We start from the raw sequence: 21,803 nt of genomic DNA, 5'->3' as shown, positions 1-21,803 counted from the left end.
TCACCTGGGGTTGCATCTTGGCTAACCTTGATGGAGTAAAGGGTAGCAGCAAAACCAGAACCATATGAGAAAACTCCAATCCTTTGTCCTGCCAGTTGCTGTGGAGAATACCTGCATGTTGTAGGAGTCAAGTAGTTAGCAAAAAGTTTAAAGAAAGTGAAGCAAAGCACCTCATGGTTATGTGTCTAGAAAATCTAATTGCCTTATTCCAGCCAATATTTCCTATTAAATAAATGAAATTTAGGAAACTTAGCACTGTCCCTTTTTTCTCATTTTACTAATTACTCTTGGGAAAAAGCGAAGTCCATTCTTATTGTCTTTTGTATGAAATATTTAAAACAGAAATATATTTGTCCCATCTTGAGGTGTATCGTATTTTCCCAAAAATAAAACCCAACCAGAAAATAAGCCCCAGCATGACTTTTCAGGATACTCGTAATATAAGACCTACCCCCAAAATAAGCCCATTAAAATTGTCAGCAAGATGGATGCATTTAGTAACGTATTTTCCAAAAAAATAATACCTAACGGGAAAGTAAGCCCTACTTGCATCTGTTGGAGCAAAAATTAATAGAAGACCTGATCTTATTTTCAGGGAAACACGGCAATTATTAGTATTCTCTCTCACATATACCCCTATTGCTTTCTTCTCCCTCTCTTTAAATACATTTACAGGAGAGAATCACTGGATGTCACTGTAAAAGCAAATATTACTTCTGTATAAAAAGAAAATAGGCACCCTTGCTGTTTATAGATACATGCATTTTTCTTCACATTTTTCTTCTTTGCTGCTTCTCTTCAAGTATTCACAGTTGTTTTCCTACCCATTTTTATTCTTTACAAAATCCACAAAGCGTAACAGAAAACAATTTTTTTAGAAATGTATGGATTTCTGAAACAGTACATTAATGCTGTGTAAATTATCAACATTTTCAGTTTCATTCCTAAACTCTTTCTGAAAAAAATATTCGGGAACTTACAATAAAAAATACCATTAACATCTTGTGGTTTTGTCTCTTGTTTCTTGACAAATTAAACCTGGCCTTTAGGAATATACTATCTGAATCATCAAATCATTTCAATACATCTGAAACATATTCCCATCAATACATACTGGGCTAACAGAGAAGCAAGACAGCCATAAACCGATGGTGTATACATATTTCCATTTTGATTTGAGACAAGCAAAGAAGCCTTTGTTTTTTGGCTGAAGATTTCAGAGCTAGCCTTCATAAAAGCTTTTTCCACATCTCTGTCAAAGTAGGTGTCTTCCAGTTTTATATCTCTGAAAATAAAATAAATATGTAGAATAAATACATAGAGGCCTTTTTCTACCTGCTGTTTGATTGGGTGATTTGGGATTAGTGATTTGGAAGACGTCTTATCTAGAAGCAAAGGATTTACATATTGGATTATGCTGATATATAAGGAACAATCCTAAGGCTTCACCATCTAAGCTCACTTACTAGGATATAAATTCCACTGAATTTAGAAAATATTTCTGAAAAAGTATTTACTTTTATGCTACAATCCAGCTATCACCTTGAATTGTGCAAAGAAGCTTTCTCTCACATTCTTCTTCCCTACATTTTCTTTATATGCCCCTAGTTGTGTCACTGAGGATCAATGGGCACTCTACAGACCTCAGGCGTATGTTAGGATAGCATATAAAGGATAATCCTTTCTGCTAGATGCTCTTTCCTTTTTATAAATAATTTTATTAAGAATTTTATTTACAATAGTAAAAACCAATACAAGCTAAATGGTAATGAAAAGAAAATGTAAAGACTAAAAAGTGGAAGAAAAAAGAATGAAAGAAGAAATATAATAAAAAGAAAACAAATACATAAGTAACTTCCAACCTTTAACAAGTGCAAACAAACATAATCACACTTTGCCTTCTATAAAGTTAAACAGTTATCTCTGTATCCTATATCCCATAACTTATCCATAAACAAGTCCATAAAAATCAACTTTTCCGCACATGCTCTTCCTTTAATAGGTAAACATTGTTGGACACAACCCATTGTTTGAGCCAACTGGCAGGAGTCTTAGTACAATTTATCTTTAACCAATGAAGAATAAAACATCTGGGTGACACAAAACTCTATAGGCCTCAATTATATATTGCCATTAAATACAGTGTTAAAAATATAGGCCAAATCTTGCTTTTGAGGTGTCTCTTGTATTGGGATAGTTTACCTAAATGCTTCCAAGCCACTGTAAATGTCATTTTCTTTCGAGGGTGTTGGATCTTTAAGAAAGTCATTTAGCAGCAGGCGGGCTACAGATTTCTGAACAAGTTTGCAATATGGAGAATGGAAGATTATGAAGCCAAAATCATTTAGGGTGAAGTCTTTGTCAATTCCCTCTGAAAAAATTAAAAAGAAAAACAAGAAAAACAATGGCATTCTAGAAATGACCTGCCTAAAATTGCAAATCCCATGTATGCCATTGAAAAACAAAGCTTATTTCCATTTAAGCAAACATGGGACTGGAATGTAAATATATCAGTTATTTTAAGATTAAGACTCTTGAAAACAGGGCTCACAATTTACAAATCTTACACTTACCATTTAACAAAATTTGATACCATCTCTCAAGATTCATAGTGGCAACAAGCACAAACCATCCGAGTTTGATTAAAGCCTCAATACACATAGGGCTAAATATTTATTTATTGATGTGCTTTAGTCATTCCTCTTGCTTACCCATACTTTCTTTACCTGTTCTTTCAATTTAGCAAAATTCATTTATTTACAATATCTGCCTCTTACTTTATTATTTCGTGAGTGGAATAATATTCCCCGTTTCAAATACCTACTTTCCCCCATCTTGATATTTCTCCACTTTCTAAAAATTACCAGATGTGCTTTTTCTTAAAAACCTATAGGTAGGTAAAATGAGGACCCAGATTGTTGGGGGCAATTAAGCTGACTTTGTAATAATGCGGCTTTGGGGGGGCGCGAAAGCCCTAATAAGCAGGCATATACATAGAATGAAGGCTATTGCTAAGCACATTGGTTTGTGCTTAAATTGTAAGCCGCCCTGAGTCTTCGGAGAAGGGCGGGATATAAATGGGATTAAAATTAAAAAAATTAAATTAAATTAAAATCTATTATTACAATTCTTCAAACAAATCCCTTCCTGGGTCAAAATGGTATTAATGAAGTGCTACAATATCCTTACAGTAAAAATTTAGTTTCAAGATCTTCTGTGTTCCTAAACCAGTAAAAGATTTGTGTGCCATTTTCAAGTGTGAATGGGAAATGTTTTAAGTCTGTAGGAACTGTCAAAATGTTATAGAAAAGAATAACACCCCAAAGAGAAAAAAGGGGAGCCTAAGTCTACAACTACATTTTCTAGCAGGACGTACCTTTCTGCCATTGAGCACAGATTTTCTTTCGATAGACGCTGTAACAGCGATCCAGTGCACTGAGGTAGCATTGTATGGATAGCTTGCCATCTACCACAGGATACTCAGATACCATATCAGGTTTATAAAAGTCATATGCATGCTGCATATGGGTTGCACGCAATCCTATAGGGAAAAATTCACATACAAAAGAGTTATCTATTAACAAGCTACTTTTCCAATACCGAGATGCACTATGTAGAACTAGAGTTAATCCATGGGATATGAGAAGTGTTGAAGAAGTAAGAAAGTACTTTAAATTTTTCATTTCTCTGAGAAAATGAAAAGTGTGGTATTTAACATCCAAAGAGAGGGGTTTTGTAGAATTATTGTATTTAGTTCTCTTAATCTTTGAGCCAATTCGTTTGTATAGATGCATTATCAGAAGAAAAATTAATATGTTTAACATCCTGACTTTCATACTTGGAAGAGGAAAATTGCTTATGACTGTACTCTTAACAGGTAGAAAAGAGGAAATTACTCCAGGTTTGCTAGTTTGATGTTTTAAAAGTGCAGAAGTCCAAAGTAAGCAGAGAAAGTAAACTGACAATGGATATTGTTTATAGTATTCACTTGATGTGGCGACTAACTTAACCTTTGTTCTGGGGTTGCACAATACAATGAGCCATAAACAAGAGTCTTTCCTCAGTTGTACTGAATCAGGGCACAAACATATTCCAGCAAACCTCTGCCTTTCCTGCCTTCCTCTCATTAGACTACCTATTTCATCCCTAACCTATTCCAGATACCATTTAAAGTTTGCCTTAGTTGTTCCAGTGTTTAAAACAATTTACCCCCTGAAAAACAAACTGTAGCTACAATCTGATACTCTTCAGCAACCTTAAGTCAGTCAGCAAGCTACTTTAAGCTGCAACACACATGTCAAATCCCTTCTCATCCCTGGACATTTTGCAGTGAGGAAGACCAGACCTTTCAAACTTACCTTTCCCTCATATTAAGTTTCCAAGTTAAATCCTGCCTTGAACGCTTGGATCAGCCTGAAGACCACAACTAAGCCCAAATTTTTTGTTAGTAAGAGGGACAATTGTTAAGTGAATTTTCCCCATTTTACAACCCCTTTTGCCACAGTTGTTAAGGAATCACAACAGATGTTAAGTTAGTAACACAGTTGTTAAGTGAATCTGGCTTCCCCATTGACTTTGCATGTCAGAAGGTTGGAAAAAGTGATTGTGTGACCCAGAGACACTGCAATCATCATAAATACGAAACTGTTGCAAAGCATCTGAATTTTGATCACATGACCATGGGGTGCAGCATTGGTTGTGAGCATGCTAAATGCTCCCAAGTTTCTTTTTTTGTAACTTTGAAGAGTTACTAAATGGATGATTGCAAGTCGAGGACTACCTGCAATGGCTGAATGGTGATAGTAGTGGTAAGAGCTGTTTTTAAAGATGCGTTTACTGCTCTTCTGGAATAATCTTTGAGCAGGTGCTTTCAGATTTTTATTGGAAATTTCAGAGAAGACATAAGCTCATTCTGAAAGGTCAATCACATTTAGCTGATGGTTGAGTTTCCTTTGACATACCTGGGCAAAAACATTTGTACTAAGTCTGGGCAGGTTTTGATACATGGCTAAACCAGCTGGTATATCCATATCTCAAAAATCCCTGATTCTTTCATTCTACTGAAAGACCAGGGTGATACTTGGTGGGAGGGAAGAAAAATACAGTAAATCTTGATGAAACCAGTAATCCCTATCATTAGCATGCCCTATGTAGTACCATTTGCTGATCTGTATGTGTCAGGATAAAGATTACCAGTGGGTCAACAAAAGCTAGGCACTTTATCTCAGCCACGTGAAAGAACCCCAAACAAATGCCCTGGACTTGAGCATCAGGCTAAGCTATCCAAAAAAGTCTGATCAAAGTTAAACTATGGAATGCTTAGTGCTCTGAGCTTGGTTTATTGCCTAACTAAGTTACCTCATCACTGGCATGACATTACCTAGTTGGGTAATGAAATGTCTGCAAGCAAACTATCAACCTGAGATAGCATCAAGGACTCACAGTTCAACCCTGAGGTACACATATTTATATACGTTGGAAGTTAAACTAACTTTAACATTGCAACTAATTTGGTTAAGTGTGTCATGTGAACTTGGCCATTAATGTGAACACTAGCTCTGTAAACAGTATGTCTTATAGATTAAACAGTAACAGAGCACTGACCTTGTTCAAAAATGAGGGGTGCATTTGGACCTACAAGCATAGCAACAGCACCAGCTCCTCCTGTTGGTCTGGCATTCCCAGTGGCATATACAGCTATGTCTCCAGCAACAACAAGTGCATAACGTCCTGAAAAAATACAAATACAGATAATAAATGGACTGCATCAAGATTACGAGATATGTCAGTGGTGACATCCTCATCAAACAGAAACAACCCCATTCAGAGTTACTTTCAACCTGCAACTATTTTAATCAACTGCAACCATTCATTTCTACATTAGCATTTAAAATCCTATTAAGAACTTCTGATTATATTATGTTGACACATATCCTGTTATACAAATTTGTATTTTGTAAATGAGGACAAGTGTGAGCATTTCTAAGTGGCATTTATATCAACACAAGGAAGTAGCACAGAGGAAGGTATGTCTAGATTAATTGCCATAGAACTTGCAAGATAAATGGAAAATGTTCATAGTTTACTAATAGTTTAAGATGATGCTGGATTTCTTATGAAAGCCTGATAAACTCAGCTCTGCAGCCCAAATTCACATGAATTTTAAGAATGCACAGTCATTTTTATTTTCCTAGTAGCTGCAATTAATTAGAGCTATATGTAAATTTAGCACTAATGTATTAACTAGAAGGTTTAGTGTGGACATCAGTTCTGTTTCACAGAGTATTCTTATATTTCAACTTAAGCTGACATACACTATTATAACCATTAGTTGCTACATTCAATGATGCTTATCAAGAGTTTTATCTTGAAAAATTTACCAGTGCAGCAAGAACTACTATAAAACCTACCCAAATAAGTGTGATTTGACAATCAGAATTTATCCTATTTTACAGATAGAACAATGACTAGCACCATTATCTTTTGGGGGATTATAATGTTTTTTTTATGTCTCACATATCAGGATACAAATCTCTATCTTCATCTGGATAATTTCTGATACCTCCGTATGCACCATCCTACTTAGTTGCTGATTACAACACTATACAATTTCAATTAGATAATTTAAACTTGACCTAAGTTAAAGAACCATCAACATTAGTTCTTCCCATAGATTCATATTGACACTGTAATAATTAAAACCTAGAAAGCCAGTTTTCAGAATAGTTTTCTGCAATGTAAATAACAACAGAGGATTTGCCAATGCATTACCTCTCTGGCTTTCTACATGTCTAACAAGTTGTGGCTAAGAAGCAACAACTGAAATACATATCGGGAAAACTGTCAGTGTCTTGATTTGAATAGGGGTTAAGGACTAAGGTATTTTTATGAAGGGTTTTGGAAATTGTATCCTTGTTGACTCCTTTTTCAATTTTTAAAGGATTTAGATTGCCCCAGATTATCAAACTTACCATCCCAGGAACTAGATTCCACCCAGTTAATGGCATTGAAGAGTGCAGCTGTGCCTCCATAGCATGCATTTGTTGTGTCAATGCCCTCCACATCTGTGTTACCAGATTCTTCAAAGAGCTGCATTAGGACTGTCTTTACAGATTTGGATTTGTCAATGATCGTCTCCGTTCCAACTTCAAGTCTTCCAATGCAATCATAAGACAAACTGTTCCTCTCCATTAGCTTCTGGACTGCAGTGAGGCACAGTGAATTGATATCCTCTCTGTCAGAACAGAAGCCCATCTTGGATTGTCCCAAACCAATGGTGTATTTTCCTGCATCCACTCCATCAAATTTCTCTAACTCTATCTGGTCAACATACTGGGAAGGAAAATAGATCTCCAAAGCTACAATTCCCACATCTTTTGGCCAACAGGCTTCAGCATTCACAGGTAGAGATCCAGGCATATTGGTGTATCTAAAAAAAAGTGCATGGTTTTATACCAATGTACAATACTGAAATTTAGTTTTAAAAATATCATTAATCCAATATTTGACATATTAATTGTCAACATTATCTGTTATACAATTTTAAGCTATTCCAGAAACAGCTATGAGTAAACAGATGGGAAAAGAAGCAGCAGAGATGGTATTGACAATTTCAGTTTAAATGGCTACAATGTTTCTACTCTGATTAATATAAGAGTATATTATAAAAAATATCCAAGGCTACAGATGGCTTGAAAACAGAACATTTCAGAACTTCCAACACATGCCCATATTTTAACTGGATTTATAGATAGCAGATAAATAACAATAGCACTTGGACTTATGTACCGCTTCATAGTGGTTTACAGCCCTCTCTAAGCATATTGCCCTCAACAATTTGGGTCCTCATTTTGCCCACCTTGGAAGGACGAAAGGTTGAGTCAACCTTGAGCCAGTGAGAATCGAACTCCAGGAGTGAGGAGTGAGTTAGCCTGCAGTACTGCATTCCAACCACTGTGCCACCACAGCTCATTTTTTCTAAAACTTTTTTTCTACTGCAATGCCTAACCTTATATTATTGACTAGACTTGAGCATGGGTGACAAACTGGCGGCCCGCAGGCCAGATGCATCACAGCAAAACCGTGCCCACCCCATTACCGGCAATGGCAAAAAAGTCGCGATACGTTGCAACACGTCATGTGACATTGTTGATGCTATGTCACTTTCTAATTTTAGTCTTGGACAATGTTTCTCAACCTTGTCAATTTTAAGATGTGGATTTCAACTATCGGGATTCCCCAGCCAGTCATGCATCCATACAATTGTGTGAAATTTTATTATTTTAATAATCTGATTTTTAAAAAGCAAATTCTGTACTCATTTTGTCTTTTAAAAGGATGTACCATTAGATTTCTTTCACTGAAGAAGGATGAACATTTAACATGTTTTGCTTCACACCTATTAATATTATCCACAATGAAAAAAGGCATAAATATTCTGTCAGAATGGAAAATATAATTTTGCATTCCTCCCCTAAACAGTAAAGAGCAAAAACATAAACCACAGTAACAAAATGAGGTTAATGCTGTTCCTGTTCATAAAGATACCTGGTGACATGTACAAAAGTACTACTGAACAGCATTTAAAAATATCACTATATCTGAAGCAATATCATTTTTCTTTTAAAATTATGAAACAGAATGGGGAGAAAGAAACATGCCGGGAAGAAATGCCAAGAACGTTAAAGAAATTCAGAAATACACAATATCTGGATATGAAAATTATATTTATTTATTAAACTTATATACCACCCTTCTCCCGCAGGACCCAGGGCAGTTCACAAGGCAATTAAAACATCACAATACAAAAATTAATAACAATTAAAATAGATTAAATTATCCTTAATTAAAATCTAAAACCCCTATAACTGATTAAAAACCCAATTACAATAAGTTAAAAAATTAAAAAAAAATCCTCAGTCCTGGCCGGAAAGCTCAAAGAGCCAGGTCTTCAGGTCCCGGCGGAACGAACGAAAATCAGGGGCAGTCCTAAGCTCTACGGGTAACTGGTTCCAGAGGGCAGGCACGCCCACAGAGAAGGCCCTCCCCCTGGGTGTTGCCCACCGGCAATCCTTTGCCGGCGGCACCCTAAGAAGGCCCTCCCTGTGTGAGCGCACAGGACGAAGGGAACTTGATGCCGGCAGCAGGTGTTCCCTCACATATCCCGGACCCAAGCCATTTAGGGCTTTATAGGTCATCACCAGCACCTTTAATCTCACCCGGAGGGCAACCGGAAGCCAATCCAGCTCGTGGAGCAGAGGTGTTATATGGAAGTATCGGGAAGCCCCCATCACAACTCGTGCGGCTGCATTCTGCACCAGTTGAAGCCTCCGAGTGATCCTCAAGGGCAGTCCCATGTAGAGAGCATTGCAGTAGTCTAACCGGGAGGTCACGAGCGCATGAGTGACTGTGCGCAAGGCATCTTGGTCCAGATAGGGCCGCAACTGGCGCACCAGGCGAACCTGGGCAAAAGCCCCCATGGTCACGGCTCCTATATGATCTTCAAGGCTGAGCCGCGAATCCAGGAGGACACCCAAGTTGCGAGCCCTATCGACGGGGGGGGGGTGGGTAACACCTCACCCCCCCATCATTAAAGATGGAATAGAATGGTTCACTCGAGATGCCTGTACGGACAGCCACTCAGTCTTGGCAGGATTGAGTTGGAGCCTGTTTCTCCCCATCCAAACCCGAACCACCTCCAGGCAACGGGACATCACGTTGAGGGCATCACTGAGTTGGTTTGGGGTGGAAAGAAAAAGTTGGGTATCATCGGCGTACTGATGATACTCCACCCCAAAACCACGAATGATCTCACCCAGCGGCTTCATATAGATATTGAACAGGAGGGGAGAGAGGACCGACCCCTGAGGAACTCCCCAAACGAGAGACCTCGGGGCACACCTCTGCCCTCCCATCAACACCGACTGCGAACGGCCCAAGAGGTAGGAGGAGAACCACTGCAAAACAGTGCCCCCCACTCCCAACCCCCTGAGACATCGCAGCAGGATACCATGGTCGATGGTATCAAAAGCCGCTGAGAGATCTAATAGGACTAGGACAGAGGAACAACCCCTGTCCCTAGCCTGCCAGAGATCATTCATCAGCGCGACCAATGCCGTCTCCGTGCTGTACCCGGGCCTGAAACCCGATTGGTACGGGTCAAGATAATCAGTTTCCTCCAGGAACAGAGGAAGCTGATGCGCCACCACATTCTCAACAACCTTCACTAAAAAGCGAAGATTGGAGAGCAGACGATAGTTATTCAAAATAGCTGGATCCAGGGCAGGCTTCTTGAGACGGGGTCTCACCACCGCTTCCTTCAAGGTGGCGGGAAAGACACCCTCACTCAAAGAAGCAGATATCACTGCCTGGAACCAGCCTCGTGTCTCCTCCCGAGCTGAATAAACCAGCCAGGAAGGGCACGGGTCCAATAAACAGGTGGTAGAGCTCAGCCTCCCCATAATCCTGTCCACCTCCTTGGGAGTCACAGGATCAAACTCGGTCCAGATAATGCTCTCAAGACCGCTCAATTCCTCCCCGTCAGACTCTGCCCAGTCAGAGTCCAAACCGGTCCGAATCTGAGCGATTCTGTCCACCAGATGCTGGCTAAACTCCTCGGCCCGCCCCTGCAAGGGCTCCTCCCTCACCTCCTGAGAAAGGAGGGAATGAGTTACCCTAAACAAGGCGTCCAGGCGATTATCTGCAGACGCGATGAGGGCGGCGAAGTAATTAGACTTCGCTGTCCTCATCGCTGCGAGATAAGACCTAGTGAAAGATCTTATTCGCAATCGGTCAGATTCAGACAGGCTGGATCTCCAACAGCTCTCCAGACTCCGTCTCCGACGCTTCATCTCCCGTAGCTCCACAGAAAACCATGGAGCCCATGCCTGTTAATATCTACTTTCTATTTCTACATACTGTAGTTCAGGGGTGTCAAACTGCCGGCCCGTGGGCCAGACATGTCACATGGAAGCCGCACCCACCCCATTGCTGGCAATGGCAAAACAGTCCTGATACGTTGCGTGATGTCACATGACGTTGCAAGTTTGACATGTCTGCATAGTTGGAATGAAACTTTTCGTATTAGTTCAGATCATATTCGCAGTCATTCATGCACTCTGTAATTATTACACTTTAAGCTTATTTAGTAAAACCCTGAAATAAATAAAACAAGCACATGTGATACAGAAGTCTCAATTCTATCCAATGACTTCATTCCCTACAGGTAGGTCTCCTCAATAGCTCTTTGCTACATTACACAGCTGAACAACACCACTCTTGACCGAACAGGCAATTCCAAGAATCAACTATTACAAATTTCTCAAATTCCCTCAACTGGGAGAATTCACAATACTAACCAATTTAGTCTTATTAAATTATTGTTACTCTATATCAGCTTGATCTCTTTCTGCCACTCACATTCCTTTTTCACTGCTTTGCTTTCAAACCAGTCAGACAACCATTGGTCTTTGCCCTGCTTATTCTTGAAAAATTTACATTCTAATGAACTAATTAAGGAATGACAACAAGGAAGTGTAATAGTTACTGCCCTCAGGATTAAGAGGCAACAATGGCAGCTACCCAAGCAGAAATTAACATAGTATGGTTCTCAGTGTCATAAAATAATTGTTTCAGTTGTGCTTAATTCCCAGGTTCTATATTAATGATTTCCCCAGGGAAAAGTAAATAGCTTTTTTTCTTTCAAAAACATATTTGCTATTTTTTATTTATTTTACTAGGCTCATCTGCCAACTGACTCAGAGTACCTTATAATCCTACCATAGGCAAGTAAGATTAAGAGCAATATAATAAGTAATAAACAATTCTATATAAAACATTCCTATGTTGAGGAATCACATTCTTATATAGTCACATATTCTTACAAAAACATAGTTCACCACACCAGAATTTTACAGCATTTGTTTTTCCCCAACTGTGGACCAGATCAAAAGCTGGTTTTTTGACTCACAATAAAAAACATTAATTTTTAAAAATACAAAAATAAAATTGACAAAATAAAGCAACTAAGGATGTTACTTGAACACCTGTCTTAAGCAGAAAGACTGAAAAATCATTTGGTGAATGTTTCTACAAACCTGAAACTTACAAAAACAAAAAACAAAAACCCAAACATTACAAAAAAGGCAGAATCATGAGAGATTGCGACCACCATGGACACAAGTCCAGAAATTAGCTCAACTTTAGCCCTTTAACAACTTCTAAGAAGATACTGCATGTCTAGAGATTGAGGAATTATTGCCAGGGGTGGGCTGGGTAGCTGCAAACTGGGTAACAAGGCACGTTTTGCCAGGAGAAAGTCTGTTCAGATACTTACATTTTTTCCACTCATTATTTTTTTAAAATTTTAATTCCATTTATATCCCGCCCTTCTCCGAAGACTCAGGGCGGCTTACAAGCTTAGCAGTAGCCTTCATTCTATGTATATGCCTGCTTATTAGGGCTTTCATACACCCCCCAAGTCAGCTTATTGCCCCCAACAATCTGGGTCCTCATTTTACCTACCTCGGAAGGATGGAAGGCTGAGTCAACCTTGAGCCTGGTGGGATGCGAACCTGCAATAATTGCAGGCAGCTGGTGTTACTTAAGGAGGCATTAGCCCACTTGCTCCACCAAGGCTTTAAAGGTAAAGGTTCCCCCGCACATGCATGCTAGTCGTTTCCAACTCTAGGGGTCGGTGCTCATCTCCGTTTCAAAGCCAAAGAGCCAGAGCTTGTCTGAGGACGTCTCCGTGGTCATGTGGCCGGCATGACTAGACGCCAAAGGCCCACGGAACGCTGTTACCTTCCCACCGTAGTGGTCCCTATTTTTCTACTTGCATTTTTACGTGCTTTCGAACTGCTAGGTTGGCAGAAGCTAGGACGAGTAGCAGGCGCTCACTCTGCTATGCGGCATTCGACCTGCCAAACCGCCAACCTTCTGATCGACAAGCTCAGCGTCCTAACCCACTGAGCCACCCCGTCCCTTTTATTAACACTTTAGCATTGCTATTATGCCTAATACACAGGAAAGTCAACGCTAAACAAAAACACTGAATAAACTACAAGCTGCATCTGCTCCACGCACATACACCCCACATATGCATACGCACATAACGAAACCAGAAGTTAGGACGCGATGCTGAGACAAGTTCGTTTCTATTGCAGAGACAGAAACTTGATTCTTCTCGATAAACTGTCGAAATCAGCCCACACATTCTGGGCAGGGGGTTGCCCGCTTCCTCCAGAAGTCCGAGGCGGGCCAGATGTGCAGGGCTTTGGCTCCTACGATTCCAAGCCCGACGTAGGGAGCCGTGGAAGTTGGGAGCCCGACACATCTGAGGCGATGAGGGGAGACTGTTGGCTTACGAGTCTGCCTGGCAACACTGGTGTTTTCCCCAGTCGACAAGGAAAGGAAAGGGAGAAGGCGCCTCTCCGCCACTAAGCACGCGACGCCCTCGGCCACAGCCGCCTCCTTGAAGGCGCTCTGGGATCCGCAGGGAAGAAAAGAGATGCCCGTCCTTCTTCCCCTCGTCCCGTCCAGAGCAGAAGAACCTCCTAAGCAGGACTACGAACCTTCCGCCTCTCCCTTGGCTCCGCCACAGCCCCCACCCCGACTCCCGGGCAGCCCTCGAATCCCGCTCGCGAAGGCCTCCCGCCCGGCCACTCACCCGCATTGGAATCCCCTCACCGGCTCCGGCAGACACCGCGAGCCCCCGACCGCGCATGCGTACATGTCATGCCTTTGCCTTTCCCCTCAAGACCGGCACTGTCCTCTTAAAAGCCAGCGAGGGCGCGCGCGCCTCCTTTCCCCTCCTCCGCGGAGCTACGCCCCCTGCTTCATTCTGACGCGCCCGTCCAGCTTCTGCGCGACACGCCCCCTCTCGCGGAAATCGGGCGTCTTCGGCCGCTGCTTCGTGGCTCGCGCAGCCGCCCCGCCTTTTGCCTCGAAGGCCGGCCCCTCCCAAGGAGGCCCCACCCGCAGACGCACGCACGCACGCGCGCGCCTGCCTGGGAGCTGTGGATTGCCTTCCCTTTAAATAGGGATGGAGGAACTCCAAGGCGGAGAAGGCAGGGTGGGTTTCGGATTCTCCAGCCTTCTACTGTTTGCCTTGGATAGCGACAGCGCGTCTCTAACATTATTCTATGACAGGAGTAGGCAACCTTGGCTCTTTTATGACTCGCGGACTTCAACTCCCAGAATTCCTGAGCCAGCATAGCTGGCTCAGGAATTCTGGGAGTTGAAGTCCGCGAGTCATAAAAGAGTCAAGGTTGCCGACCCCTGTTCAATGACTTTACGTCGATATTGTTTTTTTTAGGTGTGCGTACCTTGAATTATTATTTTTTTTATTTTAATCCATTTATATCCCGCCCTTCTCCGAAGACTCAGGGCGGCTTACAATTTAAGCACAAACCAATGTGCTTAGCAATAGCCTTCATTCTATGTATATGCCTGCTTATTAGGGCTTCCCTCCCCCCCCCCCCGCAGCATTATTACAAAGTCAGCTTATTGCCCCCAACAATCTGGGCTTAGCGGTTGCGCTCCAGATGTGCCAATACAAGCTAAGTTCCATTACTGTCTGATAGGAGTTGTAATCCAATTCTAGGATGGACCTGATTTGCATCTACGAATATATATTTTGTGAAGAGTAGTTTCATTACTTAATGCTGGATTACTTTTCAAAATTATTTTTATCATGCGCTAATTTTATAAATAAGGCGGCAAGCATACCTAATATTCTGCCCTTCTGTTTCCCCCCCCCCTTAAGTCTATGAGGTGAGCAGAGTGTGATTGGCTTTCATGCCTGAGGTAGAACTAGAACTCATGATCTCTTGCTTGTTAGGCCAGCAGCTTAACCACTAAATCAAATTGGCTACTATGCAAACTGCATTTGCCCTATTCAGAGCCTTCCAATGTGTACAGGACTTGTGATTTTATCTTTGAGCTTTCTAAAGGTAGATTTATATATTAAATCATTGCATGTTTTTTTTTTGATCCACAAAAGGACTCCCCCTTTTTTTAAAACTAGTCCACTGGGCTGTTTACAAAATCGAGTGCAAGCTTCCACCTCTCCTACACCAGTACATTGTTAAATTATTAAAGTTGTGATTGAATGCATACCTCAAGAAAACAACAGAACTTCCTCAAAATGGCTGCAAAAGAGACTAGAATTTGTACACTCATGTTTAGTGCTTATTCACCTTTACTCAGCCTTTGGTCCTGCTAAATGTGCTGATGTTGCAGTAAGATTGGAGGACTATGTGCAAACAATGCTCATTACTCAATTTCAGAGTTCTGCATCATTTGAGAATCAAAACAAATGTTCATACAGTTGTACTGTATGCTGTTTCCTGGAAATCATTAAATAGGCATAATCTGGTTACAAGCAACTTGGGGCATGTACTAAATGTTCTAGGCATGCTTTGTATTTGGAATTTCAAATACAAACACAGTCTACTGGACAGGGTCACTCTGAGAACAGATTAAGACAAGATAGACAGCAGACCTAGTTTGCCACAAAGTAGGTGTCAGAAAAGCTTGAAAAAGTGCTCTCACAAAGCCCCTCTTCCCTAACAACTAGCTCTTAAGCTTTTGTATAGTGTTTCTCAAATGTGGTAACTTCAAGCTGACTGACTGGGGAATTTTTGATGTTGAAGTCCACACATCTTAAAGTTGCCAAGTTTGAGAAGTACTGGTGCAAGTAGAACTTCCCAGTTTAGAAAGAAACAAAGGAAGTCTCATAAAGTCAAGAAAGCGAGCATTGGGGGGATAGAAGAGGTTCTGAATGTGCCATGTATAGGTGTTATCTCAAAACCTGTTTCTTATTGCTCCATCGCCAGCAGACATGCTAAGTTGACAAGATGCTGTTGAAGCCAATATATATATATTTGCCAGCTGGGGCAAATATGCATTCTCAATAATTTGTAGCAGGAACAGACTAGAGCTTTAAAAATTGTAATAGCTGCATGCGGTAGGGACAAAATTATTACCTTTGTAGTTGGCAAATCAAACTATTGTTTTGGGAATATTCTGTCCATACATATTAATGTCTGATTTGGTTCCTTCATGTTAAAGAATATTAAAAGGTAATATCCATCAATTGTGCAATCGTGATGTCAATTATCTTTCAATTAATTACATCTGTTGTCTCTCTTGGGAAAGACTACAACTTACATTTTGCATAAATCTATTTAAATGTCTTCACATTGTCATTTAGATCTAGGATAAGGGTTAAAATAATAACATTGTCAACATATAAAAGGAAACTTGTATGAAAGAATATAAAAATAACTGATGAGCAATTATAAGTCCATGTTTGACTTTTGCTGGATAGAGAATCTTATGTAGCAATAAGTCATACTAATTTATCATTACTATAGATCAGCTGTCCCCAACCTTTTTGGCACCAGGGACCCGCTTAATGGAAGACAACTTTTCCACAAATCTGGGGAAGGGGATGGTTTCAGGTTGCTTGCTTGTCCATCACTCACCTTCAGCTGTGCTTCTCAGTTCCTAACAGCTCATGGCCTGGTACCAGACTGTGGCCCAGGGATTGGGGACCCCTGCTATAGACAGTTCTAATTTATTTATTTATTTATTTATTTATTCGGTTTATATACCGCCCTATTCCCAAAGGACTCAGGGCGGTTTACAAAGCAAAATTTAAAAACAATCCAATATAAAATTCAAATAAAATTAAATTAAGTCTAGCCGCAAAAATTAAATCACAATTTAAAAACATTAAACCCCTCAGTCCAGATTTAGACCTTATTCTTATCAGTAGTGAATCAAATGCTACTTCAAATCAGCAAAGACAGATCAGGCAGTTTTCGAGGGCAGTGGTGTTTCTCTGACATGTCAATATAGCCTAGATCTGAGATCACGTAGTCTCCTATCCAAATAGTTTATTAACAAAGCCTGATACTGTTGAGGTTTCAAGCTCAGTCATCCAAGTGCTGCAGCCTCCTAATAGCAAACCATAAACCAGTAGTCAACCACTGAATCAAAGCATATCTTTTCCCCCAAAGATTCCCCTTCTTCCCTATGATAAGCAAAAGCCAATCATATCATGGCTTACCTGTAATGTGATATGTAAACTTAGCTTAAAACTAGATGCCAAATTATTATGGCAATATTGCATTACTTCTATTTTCAAAGCAATAAGGTGGAAAAAAAACATGATTCACACACACTTGCTCTTGAGTTTTTATAGATTCATGTAAATTTTCTGACTGTTGCTCAGGAAACATAGGATACAATCTTGTCACTTACTGTCTTTTCATTCTGCAGCAGTAAAACTTATCCTTCTTCTATAGTCAAGGGAAGGCCTCATTGTTAAATGTTTCGTGCAGCACGGAAAATACAGTTAAACCTCCCTTTGGGTGTTTGGGAGGACTTGAACTTTAATCAGAGCAGAGCACTGGAGATGGAATTCTCCTAAGTATCAGCATCTAACCGAAGCATGATGAATTGTTAGAATCTATACAGGAGGCCTGGAGGCCCAACACTGGAGACTAGACAGGGAAGAAAAAAATCCTGGAAGAAAATATTATGAACCATTTATGTTGTGTTGCAAAACTCCTAAAAGGATATGTTCATAAAGTCCTTAAGAGTTGAGCCTGACTTTACAAGATAATTACTCCCCTATGCAATATAAATTTAATCTTTCAGCTACTTAGAACTCCATCAGGGATGTTCAACCTTAGCAAATTTAAAACTTGTGAACCTCAACTCCCAAATTCTCCAGCCAGCTGGCTGGAAAATTCTGGGAGTTGAAGTCCACAAGTCTTAAACTTGCCATGGTTGGATACCCCTGAACTTCATCTAAATTTATTTATTCTTGCCCTGTACACCGCCCTGAGTCCTTCGGGAGAAGGGCGGTATAGAAATATTAATAAATTAAATTAAATTAAATTAAAAATAAAAGGTATGCATGTAGCAACTCTACACAGGCTGAATTGACTAAAGGATGCCACAGGATATTTTACTACTTTTATAAATAGAACGATCCCTGGGTCACCAAGCATATGGTTTGGGAGATGCTAAGGATACTGAACTGAGAATATTTGGGAACTTCCAAACTTAAGTTAAAATCATACAAACTAAATTGTGGCTTAGCATGCTGTATTATTTTGTCATTGCTTTGTTTGTTTATTGAGCTTACATGCTGCTGATTTGTATTAGCCTCCGAACAGCTTATGACAACAGCATAAAACAATATCAATCAAAATAAACAGCAGTAAATGAACCACAGTACTTTGGGTGTTTTATCACTGAAGGGCGAAACCTAGCTTCTGGAAGAAGGCTGTTCAAAAATGTTGGAGCCATGAGGGAAAAATATTGTTTTCTAGCTCCTGCTCACCTCACCAAAACAGGGTAGTTCTCATGATTAATCACTGTAGCTGGCAAGTCACAAGTCAGCAAACCATAACTCAGCACAACTTGTAAAAATGTCAGACACGGAGAGTGGAATGAAGTGTCTTGGAATAGCAGCAAGGCAGTCTTTTCTTTCCAGCTTCCAATGAAGCATAGCCCGATCTTAAGGGCATTTGAATGAGAATCTGCTTTTGGAGCCCATTTTGCTTGTGAAAAGTATTAATCTTCTGCTCTAAAATTACTTCTTCACTATTTTACTAATTAACCTAGCAGTGATAATTATAATCGTCTGAGTAAGAACAATTTATGAAAGATATAGGTCTTCCGATTCCCTACAACTTTGGGCGGTTTACAAATTGTTAAAAACATTAAAACAAGAAAACTGCACAAAATAAAAACAACAAAGATGGAAGAGATAACAAACCTGTGGGACAAAAGAGTAGAGGGCTTCTATCACGCTCAGCAAAGGCCTGGGTGAAGAGCTAGGTCAGGGGTAGGCAACCTCGGCTCTTTATGACTCATGGACTTCAACTCCCAGAATTCCTGAGCCAGCCAAGCTGGCTCAGGAATCCTGGGAGTTGAAGTCCATGAGTCATAAAAGATCCGAGGTTGCCTACCCCTGAGCTAGGTCATCCAGTTTATACATCTATCAGGCATAGGGGGAAGCAAGCCCACACAAATCTGATCTTGTCCCCATGCTCAGGATTTGGTGTTTTATTTTTTTTTTGCATGCCCCACAGATAAAGCAGAGCAGTAGGTATCAGTTGCCAATAAAAAAAATAATGTGGTTAAAAATGTAGAAGTTTGTAGTTATTAAACCAAATCTAATTTTGTGCATTCACGAGTTTGGAACTGATATGCATAACATAGTTGTGTGTCTATTCATATGGTAAGTCTTTTAAGTAACTTTGCAAATAAAAGCCCAGGAAGTAAACTGTAGGGAAGCCAAACTTGGGGCTCTCTGGGTATACATATTTCTTTCACTCATTCATGCTTGATAATAATTACAGTGCTCTCATTATCAGTACACCATTAGTTAATCCATACTTAATCCTATTAATAAGAATTAACTTAAGGTAAAGGTAAAGGTTCCCCTGCACATGCGTGCTAGTCATTTTCTGACTCTAGGGGCCGGTGCTCATTTCCGTTTCAAAGCCGAAGAGCCAGCGCTTGTCCGAGGACGTCTCCGTGGTCATGTGGCCGGCATGACTAGACACCAAAGGCGCACGGAACGCTGTTACCTTCCCACCGTAGTGGTCCCTATTTTTCTACTTGCATTTTTACGTGCTTTAGAACTGCTAGGTTGGCAGAAGCTGGGACAAGTAACAGGCGCTCACTCTGCTACGCGGCACTCGGGATTCGACCCGCCAAACTGGCGACCTTCTGATCGACAAGCTCAGCGTCCTAACCCACTGAGCCACCGCATCCCTATTAATTTACTGTAGCTCTATTTTTATCACTACAGAAAACCACAAGGTGTCGCTGTTTCAGGTCTGCCAAAAGGACTTATTTTTTGCATCCCTATAGAAAATTGTCTCAGATACATTGGATAATTAAATCCTATGTAGCATCTCCTTTCCTTTTCAGGAATAGGAAAGTAGAATTCAACTTCTGCTTTTTGACTGTGCTTGTTTAACCATGGTTTGTGAAAGCTAAATTCAAATGTTTTATAAAACATGGCATACTTCAACTAAAAGAGTTGTATTATAGAATTATTTATTTATTATTTATTATTATATTTTTATACCGCCCTTCTCCCGAAGGACTCGAATGAGGCATGAATCAAGTTGGTCAAATTAAAATATTTTGAGAAAAGAAAAAATGCTTTTTCTCCAAACTGTCAGATTTGTAAGTATGACATTTGGCTAAAGGCATTCATTATGTAAGACACTCAGCCGCCCTGAGTCTTCGGAGAAGGGCGGGATATAAATGGGATTAAAATAAAAATAAGATGTCATTCACAAAAGTACAATTTTGTGGGTGCCTGATGCAATACTCTATGGCAGGCATGTCAAACTGCTGGCCCATGGGCCAGATGCCTCACGATGAAAGCGCGCCCTCCCCATTGCCGGCAATGGGGAAAAAGTCACGATATGCCGCACAACGTCATGAGTTTGACATGCCTGCTCTATGGGAAAGCAAAGTATTATATCACAATTTATTAATCGTTTAAGAGCCCACAAAATTCTATTTTTTCTTCTTTTCACACATTTCTCTTCAGTTCCAATCATAGTTACAATTTTGGCTAATAAAGGCTGCTTCTTAAGAGCCTGCACACTTTTTTGTGACCTTGAATCAAATTATTGCCTTGTTGTGGATTGTGGAGTTTTTCCTATATTTAAAATTATTCTCTTTGTGCTTTTCTAAAAATAAAGTGCATATTACAGGGAAGAAAATGAGCACTGGAAGGAAATAGAAAATTTGCTGAATAAATACATCATATCATCTTTACACTGCTCATTTAACTATTTGACTAACAAGCAAGAAAGGATCAGTGCGCTAGGAAAAAAGAAGACAGAAATACCCAATGAAGCTACTTTCTTCCAATCTGTTTTCAGTAGGAGATATTTAAACATATGCAGAGGTCTCTCACTGATATCAACACAATTTAGAAGAATTTAGGTGTAACTAGAAAGCACCCATTTATTTTTAATAGAGACTGAACAACATATGACATCATTCTGCTTGGTTAAATTTAAAAATTTCCCAAAACATTAGCCAAAAAGGGACACACCTTACAATTCAATCAAACTAAAAAATTTAGAAATTTAACAGTTGACTGTAAAGTGAAATCTTTTAGACATTTTTGGACACAGTTACTGTTACTAATCTTTGCCAAGATCAAGGAGATAAATTGCAACAGTGCAACTGTAGCAGATTTATTTACAAGTAAATCCCAACAGCTAATACAGTACTGAATTTCTTAGAATGTACCAGGTGTACAGTTAATTTGCCTCACTGATCTCAATACTGCTGATTCATATAGACAGCTCTTTTTTGCTAGCGTAATCCTTGCAAACAGATGACCAAAATTATGCATGAAATGGTATCAGATCTGTAGGTGGGGATATCCTTAGAACAGGGGTGTCAAACTCAATTTCATTGAGGGCCGCATCAGCATTGCGGTTGCCCTCAGGGGGCCGGGTGGGTGTGGCCAGGGTGGGCATGGCCTACTGGGTGGGCGTGGCTAGAGTGCGTATGGCCTACTGGGTGGGCGTGGCCAGCTCTACATCGTTGGCATCAAGGGTGCCTATGGGGGCCTGGGCAGGAGTGGGACAGATCTGAGGGTCTCTGGCACGAGGAGGGTCTCTGGGCCAGGGCCAAGGCAGTGGGGGCCGTTCCGTCACTGTTTCCAGGATGGCTTCACGGGCCACATGAAGCCACTTTGCGGGCCGGATCCGGCCCCCGGGCCTTGTGTTTGACATGTCTGC

The 21,803-nt window shown here is 40.4% G+C and overlaps 1 protein-coding gene across 2 annotated transcripts in view; it reads right to left on the bottom strand.

Annotated features, from left to right (window-relative positions):
* HMGCS1 (3-hydroxy-3-methylglutaryl-CoA synthase 1) overlaps nucleotides 1–21,803 on the bottom strand; it is a 29,732-nt gene that overhangs the window by 5,678 nt on the left and 2,251 nt on the right. The window contains exons 1-7 of one of the 2 annotated variants that reach the window (XM_083352592.1): nucleotides 13,667–13,842; nucleotides 6,972–7,429; nucleotides 5,605–5,730; nucleotides 3,377–3,541; nucleotides 2,203–2,371; nucleotides 1,115–1,285; nucleotides 5–111 (exon numbers count right to left, since the gene is read on the bottom strand). In XM_083352592.1, coding sequence (XP_083208718.1) covers nucleotides 5–111; nucleotides 1,115–1,285; nucleotides 2,203–2,371; nucleotides 3,377–3,541; nucleotides 5,605–5,730; nucleotides 6,972–7,429; nucleotides 13,667–13,731 — 1,261 coding nt within the window. In that variant the 5' untranslated portion in view covers nucleotides 13,732–13,842. Of the gene's footprint in view, nucleotides 1–4; nucleotides 112–1,114; nucleotides 1,286–2,202; nucleotides 2,372–3,376; nucleotides 3,542–5,604; nucleotides 5,731–6,971; nucleotides 7,430–13,666; nucleotides 13,843–21,803 lie in introns of those variants that run through there. The other variant, XM_083352593.1, reaches the window with a different exon arrangement.

The sequence above is a fragment of the Vipera ursinii genome, assembly GCF_947247035.1.
Source record: "Vipera ursinii genome assembly, chromosome: 2".
Lineage (NCBI taxonomy): Eukaryota > Metazoa > Chordata > Lepidosauria > Squamata > Viperidae > Vipera > Vipera ursinii.
This window is presented reverse-complemented; position numbering and strand designations above follow the sequence as displayed.